An 18,597-nucleotide genomic window follows, 5' to 3' on the forward strand; every position below is an offset into this window, starting at 1 on the left:
AAGTGGGCAATCTATGCATGAACACTTTTTTTTTTTTTTTCAAGTTGAAAGTCTATGTCATTTTTGCTACTCCATTTGTTGTACTTTTGTCCTAACCTGAGGAATTTAGTTTATATAAGTAACTATTCTGTAGTTTATAATGACTGTAACTAGGCAGATTTTCAGTTTATCCAATGCGAGTTCTGGGATGTTTCTAATTTATTTATTTATTTATTTTTGATGGGTGAGGTTCAAGATTGATCATGGCAGGCTCAGACAAACTTAATAATCAGAGTACAGTTGGGTTTCTTTTGGCTGGACTGAGAGCAGTTTGTGATTTATCCTCGTGATGACATCAGTAGTACATTTGTTTGTGACATGCTTTAAGGGGGAAAATGAGTCTATTCCCCCGTAGCTGTTATAGTGGCCTAAATAAAGTTGCCAGCATGAACTCATTGGAGTGGCCCCTCCCAACAATATTGCTCTCTTGCGAACGCTCTTTCATGGCTGACTGACTGTTCGTAATCATCTCCCTCATGAGAATCAGAGGAGTAATTTAACACAGCTGTAATGGAAGTAAATGTCAATTACACAACCGCATATTGTGCCAAAATTGTGTGTAGGAGTGTGCTGTATGATGAATTTGGATATACAGTATTAGCACGGCAACATGGTACAGTGCACACACCCTGCTTTGAAAAGGCACCATCTATTACCAACGTTAAAAGGAAAAAATGAGTTATATGGTCAAGAAGGTAGAAATAATGGTTTATCCATCTGTGGATGCATCTTAATCATTTATATTAAGGGATTCCTGCCTTGCTCTCTACAGGCCCGACCCAAAGGAGAAGGACTGACTCCATACCAGGGGAAGAAGAGATGCTTTGGAGAGTACAAGTGCCCCAAGTGCAAGAGGAAGTGGATGAGTGGCAACTCCTGGGCCAACATGGGACAAGAATGTATCAAATGCCACATCAACGTCTACCCACACAAACAGGTACTTCCTTACGCCTCGAAAAGGAGATCTGTATGGACACACAGTGTGGAATTCACTCACTGACGTTTTGAAATGAACTCCCCTCATTTGGGATTTGGAAATGACGCCATAAAAACATTACTCATGCACTTTGTTTAAAAGGCCGAAAGGACTTTCTCAACCAAGGTTAACAGAGTCCAGACTCCACGCGGGAAACGCAGTCACATTAGTGGTTTGTGTGGCTGCTTTTTATCCTTGGGGGTGTTCGGGATTGTCTCATCAAAATAATAAAAAAAACAACTAATAAGAATTTGCCTCTATGGTAATAAACTGGCTATGAATAGCCTGATTACATGTTTTAACTGCTAAAAGTTGGGGATTATTAATGTTATTAAACTTTGAAAAAAAATGTTTCTTTTTAATGTCTCACAGAAACAAACTAATTCTGGGTTAATTGTAGCCTGTAGCTGAAGAAATTCCCCTCACATTTAATAACACGATAAAAGGAAATCACATTACCCAAGATGCTGTAGTGTTTTTCCGACCATAGAGTACTCAAAGGGAACTTATGTGCTTGTGAACTGTCTGTTTGGCTTAACATTGAAAATGTTCCTCACAGCCTGCTGAGTTCAGAGACCGATCAACCGAGAAAGAATCCGCTCTGTTTTCCTCAGTTAGGAGACGTATTTATCCCCAACACTTCATCTTCTGATAGTTTTGCTTTTCTACATTCTTCCAATTCCACTTCCTGAAATACAATTAGGCTCATTGCTTGAGGCCCTGCTCCTATTCTGAATACCATGGCAGAACATGCTCCGCTCTGTTAACACTTACATGAAATGGAGCAGGAAAAGGAGCCTTTTCTTGACATATTTCCCCTCTACATCGAGTGAGAAATCACAAAATTTCAAAACAGCTGAAAGGTTATGGGTAATTTGTTCCAGATCCTGTGTCCGTTCCTTTGGATCTTCAACAAAGTGAGATCTTTACCTACTTAATGCAGTGTAGAAAATAAAATCGGAATGACCTCTGGTTACCAAACCTTATTGTAATCAGCCATGGTCTATGATACTGCTGATACTCCTTTCTTCTTTTCTCAACGATTGGCATATGTGTGAAAAGCAGAGTGTGTGGGTGTGTGTTTCTCTCTCTCTCCCTCTCCCTCTCACTCTCCCATTGTCTGGCATAGCTATCATATCTAGTGAGGAATTTTACTATACTGTTAAAAAGTCATGACTGAAAGACTGTATTCATCATGTGAGTACTGCCAAACTGTTTCTCTCACAAAAACGTTTTGTTCCACAGAGTTAACTAGTGAGAAAATCTGCCCCTCTGCCTCTGTGTCTTGTGGTTAAGCTGCACACAGGCAGGCAAATTCCATGCATTTGCAATGTCACCCACTTAACATATTTCCCCTTGTCAGCGTTTGAAATGGACCGCTAACCCTCTTGTACTCCAGTATCAAAGAGCTCAGCATCTCAGCATGGCTACCTCCCCTCCCAGAGCATTCCCATAAATGACCTGAATATGCATTTTTCTGATCCCATCTGTATGCATAAAATATTTTGGTAATTTTAGGGCGGATATAGTTCCTGAACGTTTCCTTAGGCCCTCTTTTAAACAGCATCGTTCTGTGGTGCCAAATCTAAAAATCGCATTTATTTCATGAGATCACTGCTTCACCACCAAAACACGTGTACCAAATAAGGATAATGTGATACTTTTATTGGGAAATTGGGAAATTTCTTTTTTGCTTGTTCCCCTGGAAGGCGATCAGACTGGGTTCAGTTACACAGCAGCCGCGTGGTTAGGGTTTCAGTGTCTTGCTCAAGGACACTTCAGCAAGGTACTGGCTTGCAACACGAAGGCATGAACCCCCGTCTCTCTAACCACTGCTGGGGTGCCGGACAAATACATCAGATTTTCCATCTTTCCACAGGAAGTTAAAATGCTTGACGCTCCTATTAGCAAAGTCTCAATACTTCCTGGCAGACTCATAAGCTGAGGACTGAATTATCTCCTTCAAACGACCCGTGGTAACCTGGTTTCCTTTAGTTAGACCCCTTGGAATAAATAGCGGTATCGTTAAAAGCCCTGAAAAAAACAAATGATGGGAAAGAAAATATTCTACAGAGGTTGTTAAAACAACATCCAGAGCTGTTGGCTCCAAAAGGTATATTCTTTGTCCTTCAAATGATTCCAAGAGAGCCATTCCCATAGTAGTTTGCTGATATTTCCATACAGGTCTTTATGATCAAATGCGTGTTGGAGCTTTTTTTTTTTTTTTTTTTTTTTTTTTTTTATAAAACCAGGTTGTTAAGGGGTTCTGCAAGTTTCCAAAGCTGATGGTTCGTTGCCATATCTCTGCAACTAATTGTGCAAAGCTCACGTCTGGTCTGAGAGGAATATGGGAATCACATATGTGGCCAAAGCTGTTGGATATAATCGCTGGATTGTCGGCATTTATGTGTGTGAATGCTGTCTGTCTGTTGTGTTCTTGTAGGGCTGGGTGTTGGCAAGGACCTCATAGTACAATGCAGTTTCTATCCCGCTGCACTGCAGTATTCCACAGAACTGGCTGCAAGTGCATAAACAAAGTTTAAATCACAGCCTACTGCGTAACACATGGCTAGGCTGACAAAGGCTCGCAAAAAATAATATTGTGATACTCGGCTGTATTGATTTTTTTTTTTTTCCAAAGCTTTATTTTCTTTAGTATTTAGTGCGGCTCATCACTGGTTCTCCATTTGCTCTCTCCTCAGCGCCCTTTAGAGAAGCCGGATGGCCTGGATGTTTCTGACCAGAGTAAGGAGCACCCGCAACACCTGTGTGAGAAATGCAAAGTCCTGGGCTACTACTGCCGTCGCGTGCAATAATCACCTTTATCTCAAATTGTTGTTAGAGAGCAGTCCTATGCCTCATCCCTTGCCAACGCTGTTAACTTCACCTGACCTCCTCCAGTATGCCCGATATGGGTCCAGGTTTCTCTCAACCCTGCCCTCCGCTTCACACTGCCTCCTTTCCTCCTTATTTCTCCCCCCTTTATCTCTCCCAGAAAACCTCAAATAATATACAATAGCTCTCTTTGCTCTGATCCTCCCTTCTCACTCATACCCTCCTTCTCTACCACTGCAAATAAACCCTGTGTCCCGCCTCGACTTTCCCAAACACAGGTTGTAGCCATTATGGGCTTTTTCATTGATGGTGTTGAAGATTACACTCGGGAATGAGGGGAACGGGTCAAACCTGCTCTTAGGATCAATCTCTGTCTCTCTAAGTGCTCTTCATGAAAGGTGAAAACTTGCCAAACTCAGTGAGTCTAAACGATCTCAATGCCAGCGCAGGGCCTTGTGTACCAGAAACCACATAACCCCACTTTTTCCAAGTATATGTGTAACAACAGCTGATCATTGCATTCATGTATTAGCAATGAGCATGTCTTTTTTTGTTTGTTTTTGTTGTTTTGATGTTGCTGACAGTATTGCCACCGGTATTGGTCACAATAGATTACCTCACTTTGGGGTTTGTTGATTTTGTGTTTACAGAGATCTGCCTTCCATTTCCCTCGCCAAGTGAAGTGTGTGGTAATGTGATGAACCTTAAATCAGGGCCTCTCATGATGGTATAATGTATACGAGGCCTTTCATGTTTTGCCGTGTTAGGGTCAACAGCACATCTTATTAACTGTGAATTAACTGAGGGATAATGTGCCATACATCCCTGGCTTACATTTGGCCTATTTATTTTCTTGTTGTCTAGTGTGCAATTTGAATTTTAACTGGGACATAAAGAATTGTTTTTGTATGTTTGTATATCACAATATTGTGTAACTGCTTCCACATGTCTTTAGAAACTACTGTAGGTCGAGTCGCATAGAATAGTTCCTCGTCTAGATCTAGTGCATCGCTAACAGATATGGTTTCATTTTCCCTCCCTATAAATTTATGTCGCCACAAAAAGCCTTGATTATATACAGTGCATTACGCAAGTGAGTTGTGTTGATTTCAAATCACAAGCAGCTCAACAAACAATTTTTATACACTAACTAACGGTAATTTATGCAATCATTGCCGTGCCGTCCACACAGTTTTGATGCCAGCGGAGCGCACCAGGTCTGATAAGCAAAGTAATCTATAACAGCCTGACTGACTGAATTTCATATAAGCATTACAGGAAACACGGTTGCAGAGTTAAAATGCTCCCTTGTAAAGCCTAATTAGATACTGACCACAAATTACCAAATTACTGTGGAGATAATTAAGGTGTTTTTTTTTTTTTTTTTTTTTTTTGAAAGACGTTTAGAAAGACTTTTTAGAGTAAACATTTAAGTGCCTATTGATGCCTTCGTTAGGCTGTTGGAGTCGTGGAATGACAGTGAGGCTAATTGGAAACTTTTCTACGGGCTCACACCATTCAAACTGTCTCCAAGAGCTGATTACAGTGTGAAGAATGTCCAGAGGGAGGTGGGGTATTGGAGATATACAGTGTAACGATTTACCGATTGGTGAAAAGAAAGATGGGTTTATGCAGGAAGGCTGGGTTGTGACGTGGTCATATTTTGAAGATTCAAGGATACCTATTGAAAGTGATGACGAATGAGGTTTACATACATGTCTGTTTTGATGGCGCCTACCGTTGTAAACCAGTGTCTTTAACGGAAGAGAGGTACATATTCTGTCCTCTGTTTACAAACATCACAATACATCATTTTTTACATGTGCATACAGTAAAATTAATGTAGTTTTGACTTGTAGAAAGTTCAGACATTCACAGAATGTTATTATCATGTGAAGAGTTAAAATATTTTTATATAAATATATATATTTCTAGAATTGCGAAACCTAGTAGACTATATTTTATCCTGTACGTGCCTTAGAATGACTTAAATCGTTCTGAAGCACTGAGAACAATTTGACGTTAACCTTTGACAATAGGAAGAGACATGAGGTAGGCTTGGAGTTGGAGCAAAATATGTGCATGTGGTAATTGTGATGCCTAGCAAGTTTGCCAAGTTTTATGCAGGTTCAAGATGTGACTAAGAGTGAGAAAGAAAACACAAAAAACAATACAGTTCCCCCATTAACAGGGAGAGTTTGAACTGGCATGGTGGTGTTTTGCCTCAATTTGCTGAGCTGGAGGCACGAAGTAAACCAGCGTTTCCAGCTGGCAATAACAATCCCACTGTGGTCTGTTGTCATGGAATATCAACAAAGATGTTATTTTTTTCTTTAAGTCAATCCTCACGACAGAATGGGTTTAAACATGAAACTGTGGACCTCGCTCTCGTATTTTCATTGTTATTTGCCTTTTGCAGTGTGTTTACCTAAGCCACCGTGGATTGTGCTAAAAAAAAACATACAAAGTTGCACGCTTTATAGTTCAGAGGTTGCAGTGGATGAATTTTGAACTTCACCTTTAAATTCAAAATAAAGCAGCGGCGGATTGGAAGCCATTGGACACGCTAACAAATTGTGCAGGCTGAATGGAAGAGTCATGTCTTGCCCAGGCACTGTTGGGAACAATCCATTTTTTAGTACTGTAATATCTTCTTCTGCGTTGCTCTGTGTGGTGGCAGTAACTTAACAAGTCTGATCAGCATCACATTTACTTACATCTGACGTTTATGTTCCGCATCGTGACATGTGGCTGTAGCGAGAGGAATAGATACCAATGATGCCTTATGAGCTCACTTACGTTAATAAACATGCTATGATATCATTAGGATTAAGAGTTCTGGCAGAATATGGATGAGAAATTACAGTAGGTTATTTAAAATCCCATCAGAGGGTCTTTTGATTCCACCCGGAGACATTTATGAGGAAGCCATTTTAACTGGCAAATCAGGAGCCAATGGAAGCAGTTGATACAATGCATAAATAAAATAAAATAAAATAAAATAAAATAATAAAAAAATTACAGTCTCTGCTTTCAGATGTATAGTGTCTTGAATTACATATACTTGACTTTTGTAGTTCCTTTTCAGTTCAAATTTGTTATTTTCTATGAACGAGATGTGTATTTTGGAACACTTAATAGATGTTGAAAATTTTAAAGCAATTTGCAAAAAACAACTCAAGAGTTATTTCCCTGACAAAGATATTTACAAATGACTGTTTTTATGTATATATTTGATGGCCATCATTTTCAAGGATAGTAGCTCTTTTGAAGTGTTATGCAATATTGAAGCTTTTTTTTGTTGTTGTGAAGAAGGGCCTATTGCTGAGAAATAAACAAAGCTGGGAGTTTTTTTTTCTTTTTCTTTGATGTTTTACAATTATCTGAGGGCTTATCCTGCAGAAATATTTATGGAAGATTTTTTACAACACTTTTTGTATAGAATATGCAACAAAGTTACACTAAGAAGGAAATATTGATGTCTACATAGAATATTATTAAAAAAAAAAAAGCTGGTACATAATTAATACCCTTTCTCAATTATAAGCCATTGTATTTCTGTGTTTTGTTGTATGATGTTATCGGTGTTGAATAACCCACGATGATAAGTGCTATGTAACTAATTATGCCTATGACCTGCCATTTGCGTCCATACAGAGCATGTATTCATTTTGTATACAATAATTACGATATTATGAAGATATATATTGTGTTAACATGCAGAATCTTTTCTCTTAATTAGTGACGGATACTCACCACTGTATAAGCACGTTAAACTGTGAGTTGTAGTTTGCTTAAAGCAGCAATGACAAGGAACTATTATAAAATGTTACGGTGTTATTACTAGTTTAGGGAGTGTGTACTTCTGTCAAGAAAGTGTGTGTGACAAAGAACTATTTTAGAGTTTGCATGTGCATGTGTTTGGTTTTGAATGAAGTATTACCTTGTGCAATGTATACTTATTTAAATTCTTGGTAGTAGTTTGCTACAGTACATATTGTTTTTAACATTGTTATTAGTCCTGAAATATTTCATTTACTGATAGCGTAGCCTCTACAAATAATACGTATTTACTGAATGTAACGTGTTAACACTTACGCGGTCGATTGGAAAGTCATGTTTGTATTCTTTGACGTCTGTATCATTTGAGATAATTGTAATGCAACATTGCAATAATGTAACATTTGATTTGGACAGGACACAGGCTTGAGGTTGGGAAATAAATGGTCGGGGAAACAAAGACGGTCATGTTTAGAGAGCGGCCCGCTGGTCTGTTTTTCTTGTCCATGAAACGGCATTCCAAAATGTGCCTTATTTGTTAGTTTGGAAAACATTTTAGTGCTTTAGTGCTGTTGGGAGTTTGATGAATAAAAGACATATTGAATTAGAACTGCTTTGATTGCGTGGTTTCATCTGTTTGGATCCTTTGCTCAAGTCCGTCACCAGTTACTGGGAGGTGTTGGCTGTGGAGTTTGATTTCAGCCAAACGCGATGCAAACTTTTCCGAATGCTTCCCAGGCCTCCGTCTCTATCCTCATGTATCAATACAGCTACACTCAGCCTCTGTGATCTTGCATAAGGCTCGACATACGGCTAATGATGGGGAGGTTTTTTTAATGGATTAAACATGGCGATTGTGTCATGCAGAACCGAGGGGAGAGTCTTGTAAAACTTCTCTTTCTCTGTCCACTCTTGTGCTGACAGTCCACAGACACATCGGACTGACAGGATGTGATTTCAACACTTTCAGTAAAACCGTGGGCAGACAAGACCTTATAAAAAGAAACACCCGCTGATATGGGTGCTGTGCGGTGCATGTAGACATTTACAGCAAGAAGAACCAGCTTGTACCAGTTGTTAAGATGTTATTGTTTTGCTTGTGTATTAAATGTTGGCCCCAGCGCTCGCCTTTTGTCTAGCCAAGTTTCCATGCACAATATTTGACATGCATTCCAAATAGTTAAAACTTAACCAGAGGGTGGGGACCCAAATTATATCAAGTTTGTTACAACATCTCTAGCTCAAACAGAGTGAGAACTGAAAAGTCTCTATAGCAACAATGTAATCTGAGAATTCAAACAAACGGTGGAAGGTCAGTGCGCATATGGTTTCATTTAGGAGCAAGAACTGCTTTTTCACGTCGCTTCATTATTTACTTTCATAAAGTATTAGCTCGATAAGCAGCACCACCCAGTCTCTGGCTTTCAGACATATCCTGGCCTCTCTCTTTTCTCCTGGGGACATACTGTGTTTCAAATAAAGATCTCAGAGGTACCGAGTTAAGAGCAACCCACATACACGCTAAAGACATTTTCAGGTCTTTTATGACAGATGAAATCATCAGTGCTCAGAGTATCTGATGTGGCTACGGCCCATAAGTCTATCATCTGTCCATGTGTTCATATGATATTTCAGCTTTGACTGTAGGTGGATGTCACATGATGTCACATCCTGTTCTGATGGGCAGGAAGTCATGCTGGAGGGCTGCTGTCTAAAAAAAGCAGCTGGATCATTCCCAGGAAGCTTTAAAAGTAGCAGGGATGGTGGCACACAAGAGGGAATGGCCTATACTGGGACCAAACCTTGTAAAATCTGAAAAAGGTCATTTATTTGGCAGTAAATAGACTGAAAATGTACAACATAAACATTTTACATGGTGAATGACATGGTATTCAATATTTGTGTGAAAAAAGATGGTCCAAGTTATAACTAAGTGAAACTATTCAGAGATCTGTGACAGCTGGGATAAAAATGTCACGGTGTACTTCCCCACCTTTCTCCTTCTCCCTTTTATTTGTTATCATTATTAGCACCTTCCCGAACAAAGGCATGACACATGAAAAATCATATTTAAGTTTGAGAATGAAAATATAAATCGTGGGATTTGTTATCATCAGAGCAAACAGTAGAAACAATATAAGATTTTAGAGTAGAAGAGATTTGTCTGTGACGAGTCCTCCTTGAAATTCTGAGGAATACAGGAAAGTCGATGAGGGAAATGCTGAATGGCTTGCATCATCTGAGAGACAGTCCGTGTGTACGTGTAGGTTACTTGATCTCCCCACAGTCGAGGATGACTATTTTCTTGATCACACCGCCGTCATGCAGACCAAAGGATTCCATCTTGGAGACCACCTCCATACCTTCCTTCACCTGACCAAACACCACGTGTTTACCATCAAGCCTGAAGAAGAGAGAGGGACGGGTTTTAGTCGCTATGGAGTAAAACTGGCCAATTATTGTGCAGCTAACACTGAAACTATTAAAAAACTAATGGAAAAGTGATACCGATTTCAGTAAATAGCAGGTAATTGTGTTTGCATGTCCAATGAATCCTACAAGGCATTTGCAGCTGAACGGAGTCATTAAATAAATACAGAATTATAAAGTATTCACCATTCGGTTTTTGTAGTGCAGATGAAGAACTGGGAGCCGTTGGTGTTGGGCCCTGAATTCGCCATTGACATGATGCCTGCAGGAAGCGGAAAGCAAACAAATAAAACCACAAATGTGAGGCAAAGTTATGCGAAACATCGGCCAAGAGTGGCTTGTGACCTCCCTGTAGCACTGTACCAATGACAAGATGGCTTTACTACGGTGGGAGAATCTCCATCTGTGTTGGGTAAGGCCCTTCTCCGAATTTGACGCACGCTGCCATTATGCAACACATTAAAATAACATGTCTGTCTGTCAACATGTGGATTAAGTTTACTGAAAAAAAGAGTCGTTTTGATAAGTGGATGTTGTCTCACAAAGAAAGTAGGTCATTCACTTGGGGATTGCAAAATCTATACAAACCAGTGTGGCCACATGAGATTGGGCACTGCCATCTAGTGGACATGCAGCTACAGAGGGAGTAGAGAAATACAGCCAGTGTTTTAGATTATCTGTTCAAATGATATTGTCATGAAGACCGGGCCAAGTGAGAATAAGTGTCAAGATGACAAGACATAGACAAGATAACATCAAATATAGATTAAATATAGCTAGTTTGCAAGAATGATGCTTTCAAAACACTGTCATTATACACTATGGAAAAAGTATTGGGCCACCTACAGGAGCTTCTATGACATCCCATTCTTAATCCATGGGCCATTTGTTCTGTCCTCCCTGCAGAAATATAGTAGTCGGTATTTAGTAACACATGTGGAGCTGTGGTTATGTACCTGGACCCGTGTGTTTCAGCTTGAAGTTCTCGTCCTTAAACTTAGTTCCATATATTGATTTCCCTCCTGTGCCGTTGTGATTGGTGAAATCTCCCCCCTGCAACAGAGGACTCATCAATATACAGCACGTCACATACACACACACACACACACACACACACACACACACACACCACTGTGTCGACAATGTTATCACGGTAAACATTTCACCTTACCTGACACATGAACTCAGGAATAATTCTGTGAAACACCGAGCCCTTATATCCAAAGCCATGCTCTCCAGTGCACAGGGCTCTGAAGTTTTCTGTAAAAACAGTTTGTTTCATCATTAACGTCAATGCAACTCAAGGACATAAGTTAAAGGCAGACTGTGCAGTTTCAAATGGGAGGGCACACCACTTTGTTTACAGAGGCTAAAAGGATAAAACCCTTCAGGTTCATGCCAAGACTAATAACCCATAGAATTAATGTACTTTGAAATGCCTGTCTTGAATCTGATATTTTTGATGTGAAATGCACACAAGAACATCAACAAAGAGTGAAATGCTCTTATATTTTGGGTTATGATGGGGTAAGTTTTAATTTACCGGTATATGTTCTTTTGAGAACTGAGTGGTATTCATCATGCATGCCACATCAAAACAAGGTGGGATAACAATGTGTCACAATTAGGATTAAAAGCCTGATACACACGTTATAGAGTTAGGCATACCTGCAGTTTTCGGCACAACTTCTGCATTCAACTGCAAGACAGGACAGATCAAATTAACAATCAGGAATCATGGATGAATTATTACATTTTCTCTGACAAGCTGCACTTCTGGTTACAGGTCAGGCACTAACAGAGTCAGTCTCTTAAACATCTGCCAGCTGACTCCAAGGTCCTTTGCAGAGGGTAACGTTAGCTGCAGCGGCTACCTCAATGATTATTCTGCCGAGAGGTTCATTATCAGCCTCGATGTCGAAATACACCACCGGGTTCTTGACGGCTCCGGAGGAAAACAACCGTGCCGCGGCGATCGACAGTGAGCAATATTTAATACGGTTTTTCATTTGCAACATAATTGCCGCATAGCTGTGGGTGTGCAGGCCAGCGGCAGTGTTTACATGTGACGTCACGTAGTTTGACAGGCCACTTCCCCTTTGGTGAAACAAACAGCGACACCATGTGGACAGCGTAGGAATTAAGTAGGATACAATACACTACTGTAGTTACCATTTTAGACTCACTTCACTAAATAAAACCATAGAAAGGAAAAATGCAAACATTCTGGCGAAGTGAAAATTTTATCTTGTGCCAGACCTCTGCTGTTTAAGCATTTTGTTTAAAACGGCCTTTTCTTTGTCTGTGTATCGTTGTTTTAGCTTATCTTTAGTTATATTGTGCATCATCCTAAATGGTAAACTTGCATCGGCCAAGTTGTATGTATCTGTTCCACAAAAATGAAATGAATTCAAGAACTTGGATCTCCAAAGAGTTCAAGAAATGTCAATTTGTACAGCCCAAGAACGCATGTGTGGCAACGACACAGCTGAAATTAATCAGTTAATCTGAACGTGATCTCAAGATTTGTGAGTAATATTAGGGTGTTGTGATCACTAGAAAATGTTAAGTGTACGGTGCATTTCTTCAGTCAATCATATGAAATTAACCTTTCAAGGGACGGGTATCAGAATGCCATAATTTATATAATTTGTACTTTTCCAGAGATGTTCGTAGTTAATAGTTGGTGATAAGTGATATCTTGTATTTGGCCTGCAGCTGCGCTGGTATTTTCATAGATGTGAGAGCAATTCTGCTTTTCAACAGGTAAACATGCATCAAGACCAAAGGTGAATGTCATTCCAAAGGGTTAATATTCAGGTTCAGAGGCAGACTTAATGATTTGGAGAATGATGTAGGCATGCATTGGCCCCCCTGAATCCAGAACCTTCACCCATTTTGATCCATTATGGACTTTTGGGGTTGACCTTTTTGGACTTTGTGTTTCCCATACTCATGTTTGGGGACCGTTCGTGTTTTGACTCTGTGTTGGAGTTATATTTTCATTTCAGCTAGTACATTAGTCCCTTCTCTGCGCCTGAAGGCGAGGCAATCAGTGAAATGACCTTGTGGAGTTTTTGGTTGGAATGAAAAGCTGCAGCCTCTTGGCCCTCCACGGCACATGGTCCGACACCTCTGCTCTAGTGGTTCTTGTATCTCAGTATCCTGTGCTCTTTCGTCCCTCATGTTCTCCCATAGTCACACCTTTCCTGCATTATCTCATTAGCCTTGCTTTTGTGTTGCATGTTGTTGTTGTTGTTGTTTCAATCAATCCTCTGTTTTCTCCAGCCTTGTGTTCCTGCCCCTCCTCCAGGCATGTCTAGTTTGCCCATGCTCATCAGTCAGCGTTTAAGTCTTGCTTTTGAGTTCATTTCTTTATCGGTTCATAGTGTTCAGTTGTGTCTGCCTGTTTCCAGAGTCTCTGTATTCCTGTGTGTAACCTGCCTTTAGTTAATATTAAATATGTTCAACTCTGCCAGCCTGCCTGCCTGGTTTTCTGCATTAGACCCCCCCCCGCTCTGCTCCACATAACAAAAATGATTCACACATGGTGTCTCTCATCATCCCGCTTTTCTCAGCTGCAACATTATTATCTGTTTCTAACACTTGCATGCCCTTTGCCCCATCATTGTTGCTGCCGGTGTAGTGGAGCTAGTGAGTGACAAAGCAAGCAAAAATAGGCAATTCCTTTGTATTCTTGTCTTGTGTTTGTGAGGCCATTCAAAGGGGCCACAGCACAAATACTGCTGGATGAGGGCATGAAGAACAACACATTGTTATTTATGTAATATTTTGTTTGTTTCTTACCAAAACACTATGTATCCACTTTGGGAAAAGTCTGGCTTCCTGATATTCATCTGGCAGTATTTAAAATGTAAATTATTCTCTTTTTAAGAATGAACTGTTTTACAAGCAAATGCCTAGCTTCAATACAAATCCAAAATGTGTATAATTTTCATTGCAGTAGTCAAGCGGGAGAGCTGCTGTCATTTTTTTTAAATGGCACATATCTAATTTTGAGAGAAACTCTTCATTTCTGATAAAACAACAAATTCAACTCTGGTGTATTGTTTACATGACAAAAATAATATCTGTTAAAATGTAAATGTATGATTTTTCAGCATTCCTGCTACTGCTGTGCCAAGTGTGTGTTACTTGAATATCCATGTTTACTGGATTCTCTCTATTATTGACATTGTTGCCCTCCTCAGATGTTACATAAGCTGACTGCTGCTATGTCAAGGTGTAAAGGGAAGCTGCACGCTTTTCTAAACGTATCAGTCCCTGTATTTGTAAGTAGTTATCTCAGCTTCACTTGCCATAACCACACCGTGCACACTGGAGGGATGAGTGTTTTCTAGGTGTTTCTGCAGTGGTCAGAGTCAGACCCTGGCCTTGGACACATTTTAGATGGCTGTGGAATATGGAAGGGCTGAGCTAAGTATGTCAAAAGACACAGAGTCCACTGAATGTTTCATCTGAATACATATTTATTAGATAAATATTAGGATGTCACGTCATCTAACTACATACAGATTTGCAAGACTAAAAATCACAATATGTTTTTTTTTTTCTGACCAGTTTAGAATATGAAATGATTGTACATAGAATGTACAAAACCAAAGAGACAACTGCCACCTGTTGTGCCAATCACTTCAGATTGTACCTTTATAGCATATTTTGCCAAATTGCATAAAAATTATAAATTTGACAAAATTGTAAAACTGTAAATTTGGAAACAACCCTTAGGAACCCCTTGAGGCTCCACGTCTCCAAGTCCCAATTATACCTCAAAAGGTTCTTATCATTTTGTAGCACCTTTATAAAGTACACAGGTAATAGAGAAATACACAGAAGTTTAATATTACACAAAGGAAAAGAAAAGTGTGTGTGTGTGTTTTTTTTTCTTCAAAACCCCATGTGGAGGGGTACATAAAGTATCTTACATAAATGAACAGGCGTGGTTAGAGAGGTCTGCACAGACGCTATCAAACACGGACTCATTTTCCCAATTCAATGTCTGACAGGAGGATGCAAGCTTTACAAATTCTAAATACACTATGCACATTCCCCCTGGAGAAAATGAATACATTTCTGTTAACGTGTCTCTATTTGTCATTTACATTATGTACACGTATCCCTTACACCCCCCACTCCCCGCCACCCGCCCTCCACCTCGTCCTTCCCTTGCTACTCACATAGGAGGGGGGCACTCCCAGCTCCAATTTCATTTTACAATATTAGTTGCATTTTCTTTTGATTCCTCGACTCAATTTCCAACGTCAACAACCAAACTGTACAATTTGTGACAGGGCAGGGCGCCCCAAAAAGATTTTTCAAATTTCGATGTGATTCTGTGAAGGGTTAAACTAACAGTTATTGTAACACACTGTATAGGGAAATAAAACATCCCAATGCGGCAGTGCATTGTCTTTAACAAACACATAGAACAAACAAAAAGAACACTTAATGCTTCAACTGTGTTATATGCAGGTGATTTGATCAATTTTGAGGACCAGTGTAGCCATATTTAGTTCTTCAAATAGAAATCTATCTCAAATGGGGAACATTTAGTCTACAACATATATTTCAAATTCATTTACTGCATAAAATTATGTAAACCAAATTATACCTGTCATAAAAACACTTGGACAAAAAAAAAATAATAATAACTTAAAACTTTAAACAATATAAAATGTGGTGAAAATACACAACAATGTTCACGCATTTCTTTTCTTTTTGCAAAGTATGGTTATCAAAAGCTCATATCAGGCCTCAAAGACAATCTCGAGGACTTTTTGCACATTCTCACTTTAAATAAAGATGACGAGGTCACTTGTTCCGATAATATGTGTTTAAAAAAAAAAAGGGAAAAAAACATTTCTTTTGGAGAATTTTGGACCTCTAAGCTGCATTAACAAATCTTTAAACAAAAAATTTGCTCATAAAAAGCTGACAGATGTGTGTGTGTGTGTGTGTGTGTGTGTGAGAGTGTGTGTGTGTGTGTGTTTCTATATATAGAAAGAGGAAAACAAAAAATTCCAACTCTCACTCTGACTTGCTTGCTGTGTATTTCAGTGTATTTTCTTTTTCACTGATGCATTGCCATGGGGGAATAGGAATTTGGAAACAACACACCAACACACAGGTATTTAACACAAGGCCAGTGAGAGAGCATTTGGATTAATTCATTACAATAATGGGCTATTAATCAGGGATTGTGTGTCTGTGTGAATGTCTATGTGTATGTATATGTCTATATGCATGTATATATGTGTGTGTGTGTGTGTGTGTGTGTGTGTGTGTGAGAGAGAGTGTGTGTGGTTGGGTGGGTGAGCATGTGTAGTCCTTGACAGACATACAGTACCATGTAGTTGCCAATAACAGATAGGTACAGTACTGTACAGTCACAAAGTATTCACAAAGGGTATATACAACAGCTCTAGAAACATTGTTGGATCATGCACGATGCTCTTCCAAAACAAGATGACTATTGTAGTTCAACAGTAACAAAATGACAAAAGAGAAGTCTAATACAATCACACAGATGCTTATAAAATACAGTGACTTCAAAACATGACGCCGGTAGGATGTTATAATCCTGTTCTTATACCAATAAAATATCCAGGCCAACCCCCTTAAAAACAAAAACAAAAAAAAGAGAAAAAAAATTGGACAGCTTTGGTGGTGTGTATCTGATTAATTTCAAAGTGAGACAAAAAAGGACAACGATAAAAAAAAAAAAAAAAACATACATGAATTTGCAATAAAATAATAAATATGACCCAGACAAGACAGAAAAAAAACATGACTTTGATCAAGCATGTTTAGGCGAGACAAAGACAACAGGAGCCATTGGCACACATGCACTTGTGAACAAAAACGGTGCTGAATTTGATGAGGGAGAGCGAAAAGTTACAATAAATATCACCAGAACTACAGAGGAAAGGGCAGACACACCGAGACAGGAGGCTTCACCAGGTGGATGGATTTCTTTCTCTTCCATTCGGTTTCCTTCTCTCTGTCTCTTTCACTTGTTTGAACACATATTTCTCTCCCCACGGTCATCCATGCACACTCACAGGCAAACAAACTCTCTGTCTCTCTCTCTCTCACACACACACACACACACACACACACACACACACACACACTACATTGCACGATGTTTGCTCATTTCTCTGTTTACACTCAGGGACATTTGCACTCGTCCTGTCAGTGCTCTGGTTCTGGTGAGGCTGTGCTGACTTCCAGCTAGTCGACTGTGTACGAGAAAGCTAACCTCCAGCTGGAAACACACACTAGGAAGTAGGGGGTCAAAGAGCACGGCATACGCCAAAGTCTTGGAAGAACACATTTCAAATAGGATAAAAACACTCTTACAAGACGTTTTTTCCCCTCCGACTCTTGTCTTTTTTTCACAAAAGGAAAATCATAATTAAAAAAGCTACAACACTTTGCCTAAAGCCCACAAAGGCTCCTGTCTCCCCTGTGTTGTGTACACATGAACTGATCATAGCTGCACAGTTTTCAGTTGAATAGTCACAGATATCATATATGTAAATATAATATCACTTAAGTGCCAGCCAACATGGCTGTGGATGGTGTGTTGATAGTCAGAGGTGGTGAACTGGTGTGTGGAATCTTTACACCGGGAAAAGGGAGTGAGGATTCGAGTGACTTCCCTGTGGTCTCCCAAACAGACGCTGATGCCTCGTTGAACTGCGTTCCTATGCCACACATTATCTGCTGACAAACCGTGTGTTTGCGTGTGTATGCTTGTGCGTGCATGCACAGGGAACTGCATGAATTGTTCGTCGGAGGTCAATGAAGTATCTGCGGACAGACAGTCAAACACATCACGACTCCTTGTGTGTGCAGGAGGGCTTCGGGTGAAGTGAGGGGGCTAATTGTTCTCAAACAGGGAGAGAAGGTCGTCATTGCTGTTGGTGGGAAGGTCAGGGGGGTCCAGGTAGGATAGTAACTCGTCTGGGTTGGCCAGCTCTGGAAGCAGCTGTGGAGTGAGGCAGAGAGAGACGGTGAGTGTTGAGGCTTGAACAGACAAAGATACACATGGCTCTTATCAGACTTCGTTATAAGATCCATCTTGGGTGATCCAATCTCAAGTGGACAGCCGAGAAAGACCTGACATTATCATATGTCTCAAATCCATCTCCAGTGACCAAATTTGTGATCAACCTAAAATATCTCACAATTCTTTTCTTACTTTGATCCCTCTGCAGCCTTCTTTCTCCTCACTTCTACACTCCATGCTGTCACTACTCTATTATTTGCCCTGCCTGATGAATATGCTGCCGTCTCACCGCAAAAATAAACTTCATTCAGATTTGTATTTCATTGCCAACAATCTGCTCTGTCAAATGCTCGTTCCTTCCACAAAGCAACTAGGCAGTCCTACGATATTGTTGAAGACACACTGGGATGAATTAGTATTCACACTACAACTGCTATGTGGAACAATGCTTCCATGACCACCTCCAAAGGTGGTTCGAGTGATCGGATCATTCCCAAGACAC

General features: G+C 39.9%; 3 protein-coding genes across 6 annotated transcripts in view; 1 reads left to right on the plus strand and 2 right to left on the minus strand.

The window, feature by feature from the left end:
* The window catches only part of zcchc24 (zinc finger, CCHC domain containing 24), a 35,682-nt gene extending 27,448 nt beyond the window's left edge, over positions 1 to 8,234 (plus strand). The window contains exons 3-4 of the mRNA XM_030070378.1: positions 812 to 976; positions 3,718 to 8,234. Coding sequence (XP_029926238.1) covers positions 812 to 976; positions 3,718 to 3,831 — 279 coding nt within the window. The 3' untranslated portion in view covers positions 3,832 to 8,234. The remainder of the gene's footprint in view (positions 1 to 811; positions 977 to 3,717) is intronic.
* A 1,185-nt stretch (positions 8,235 to 9,419) lies between these two features.
* On the minus strand, positions 9,420 to 12,167 carry ppifa (peptidylprolyl isomerase Fa). Of its 2 annotated transcripts, none has more exons than XM_030070379.1 (6): positions 11,935 to 12,167; positions 11,729 to 11,759; positions 11,232 to 11,320; positions 11,017 to 11,113; positions 10,247 to 10,322; positions 9,420 to 10,034 (listed from the first exon to the last, which is right to left on the minus strand). In XM_030070379.1, exons 1-6 carry the CDS (start codon positions 12,076 to 12,078, stop codon positions 9,899 to 9,901), a joined length of 573 nt encoding a protein of 190 aa, XP_029926239.1. In that variant the 5' UTR covers positions 12,079 to 12,167; the 3' UTR covers positions 9,420 to 9,898. The 2 variants fall into 2 exon arrangements, with proteins under 2 accessions (XP_029926239.1, XP_029926240.1); XM_030070380.1 differs by lacking the exon at positions 11,935 to 12,167 and adding an exon at positions 11,860 to 11,883.
* A 2,359-nt stretch (positions 12,168 to 14,526) lies between these two features.
* The window catches only part of zmiz1a (zinc finger, MIZ-type containing 1a), a 105,212-nt gene continuing 101,141 nt past the window's right edge, over positions 14,527 to 18,597 (minus strand). For all 3 annotated transcript variants that reach the window (XM_030070362.1, XM_030070364.1, XM_030070363.1), the window contains one exon: positions 14,527 to 18,074. In XM_030070362.1, the coding sequence (XP_029926222.1) occupies positions 17,967 to 18,074 (108 nt within the window). In that variant the 3' untranslated portion in view covers positions 14,527 to 17,966. The remainder of the gene's footprint in view (positions 18,075 to 18,597) is intronic.

The sequence above is a fragment of the Myripristis murdjan genome, chromosome 15 (genome assembly GCF_902150065.1).
Source record: "Myripristis murdjan chromosome 15, fMyrMur1.1, whole genome shotgun sequence".
Taxonomy (NCBI): domain Eukaryota; kingdom Metazoa; phylum Chordata; class Actinopteri; order Holocentriformes; family Holocentridae; genus Myripristis; species Myripristis murdjan.

What these genes read in the sequence shown, in the direction of transcription:
- ppifa (XM_030070379.1), bottom strand. Translation starts at nt 12,078, where the DNA reads ATGTTGCAAATGAAAAACCGTATTAAATATTGCTCACTGTCGATCGCC. An exon ending in TTCCTGAGTTCATGTGTCAG is followed by an intron (nt 11,114 to 11,231) that starts GTAAGGTGAAAT and finishes CCTCTGTTGCAG; the next exon opens with GGGGGAGATTTCACCAATCA. An exon ending in TGCACTACAAAAACCGAATG is followed by an intron (nt 10,035 to 10,246) that starts GTGAATACTTTA and finishes TCTCTTCTTCAG; the next exon opens with GCTTGATGGTAAACACGTGG.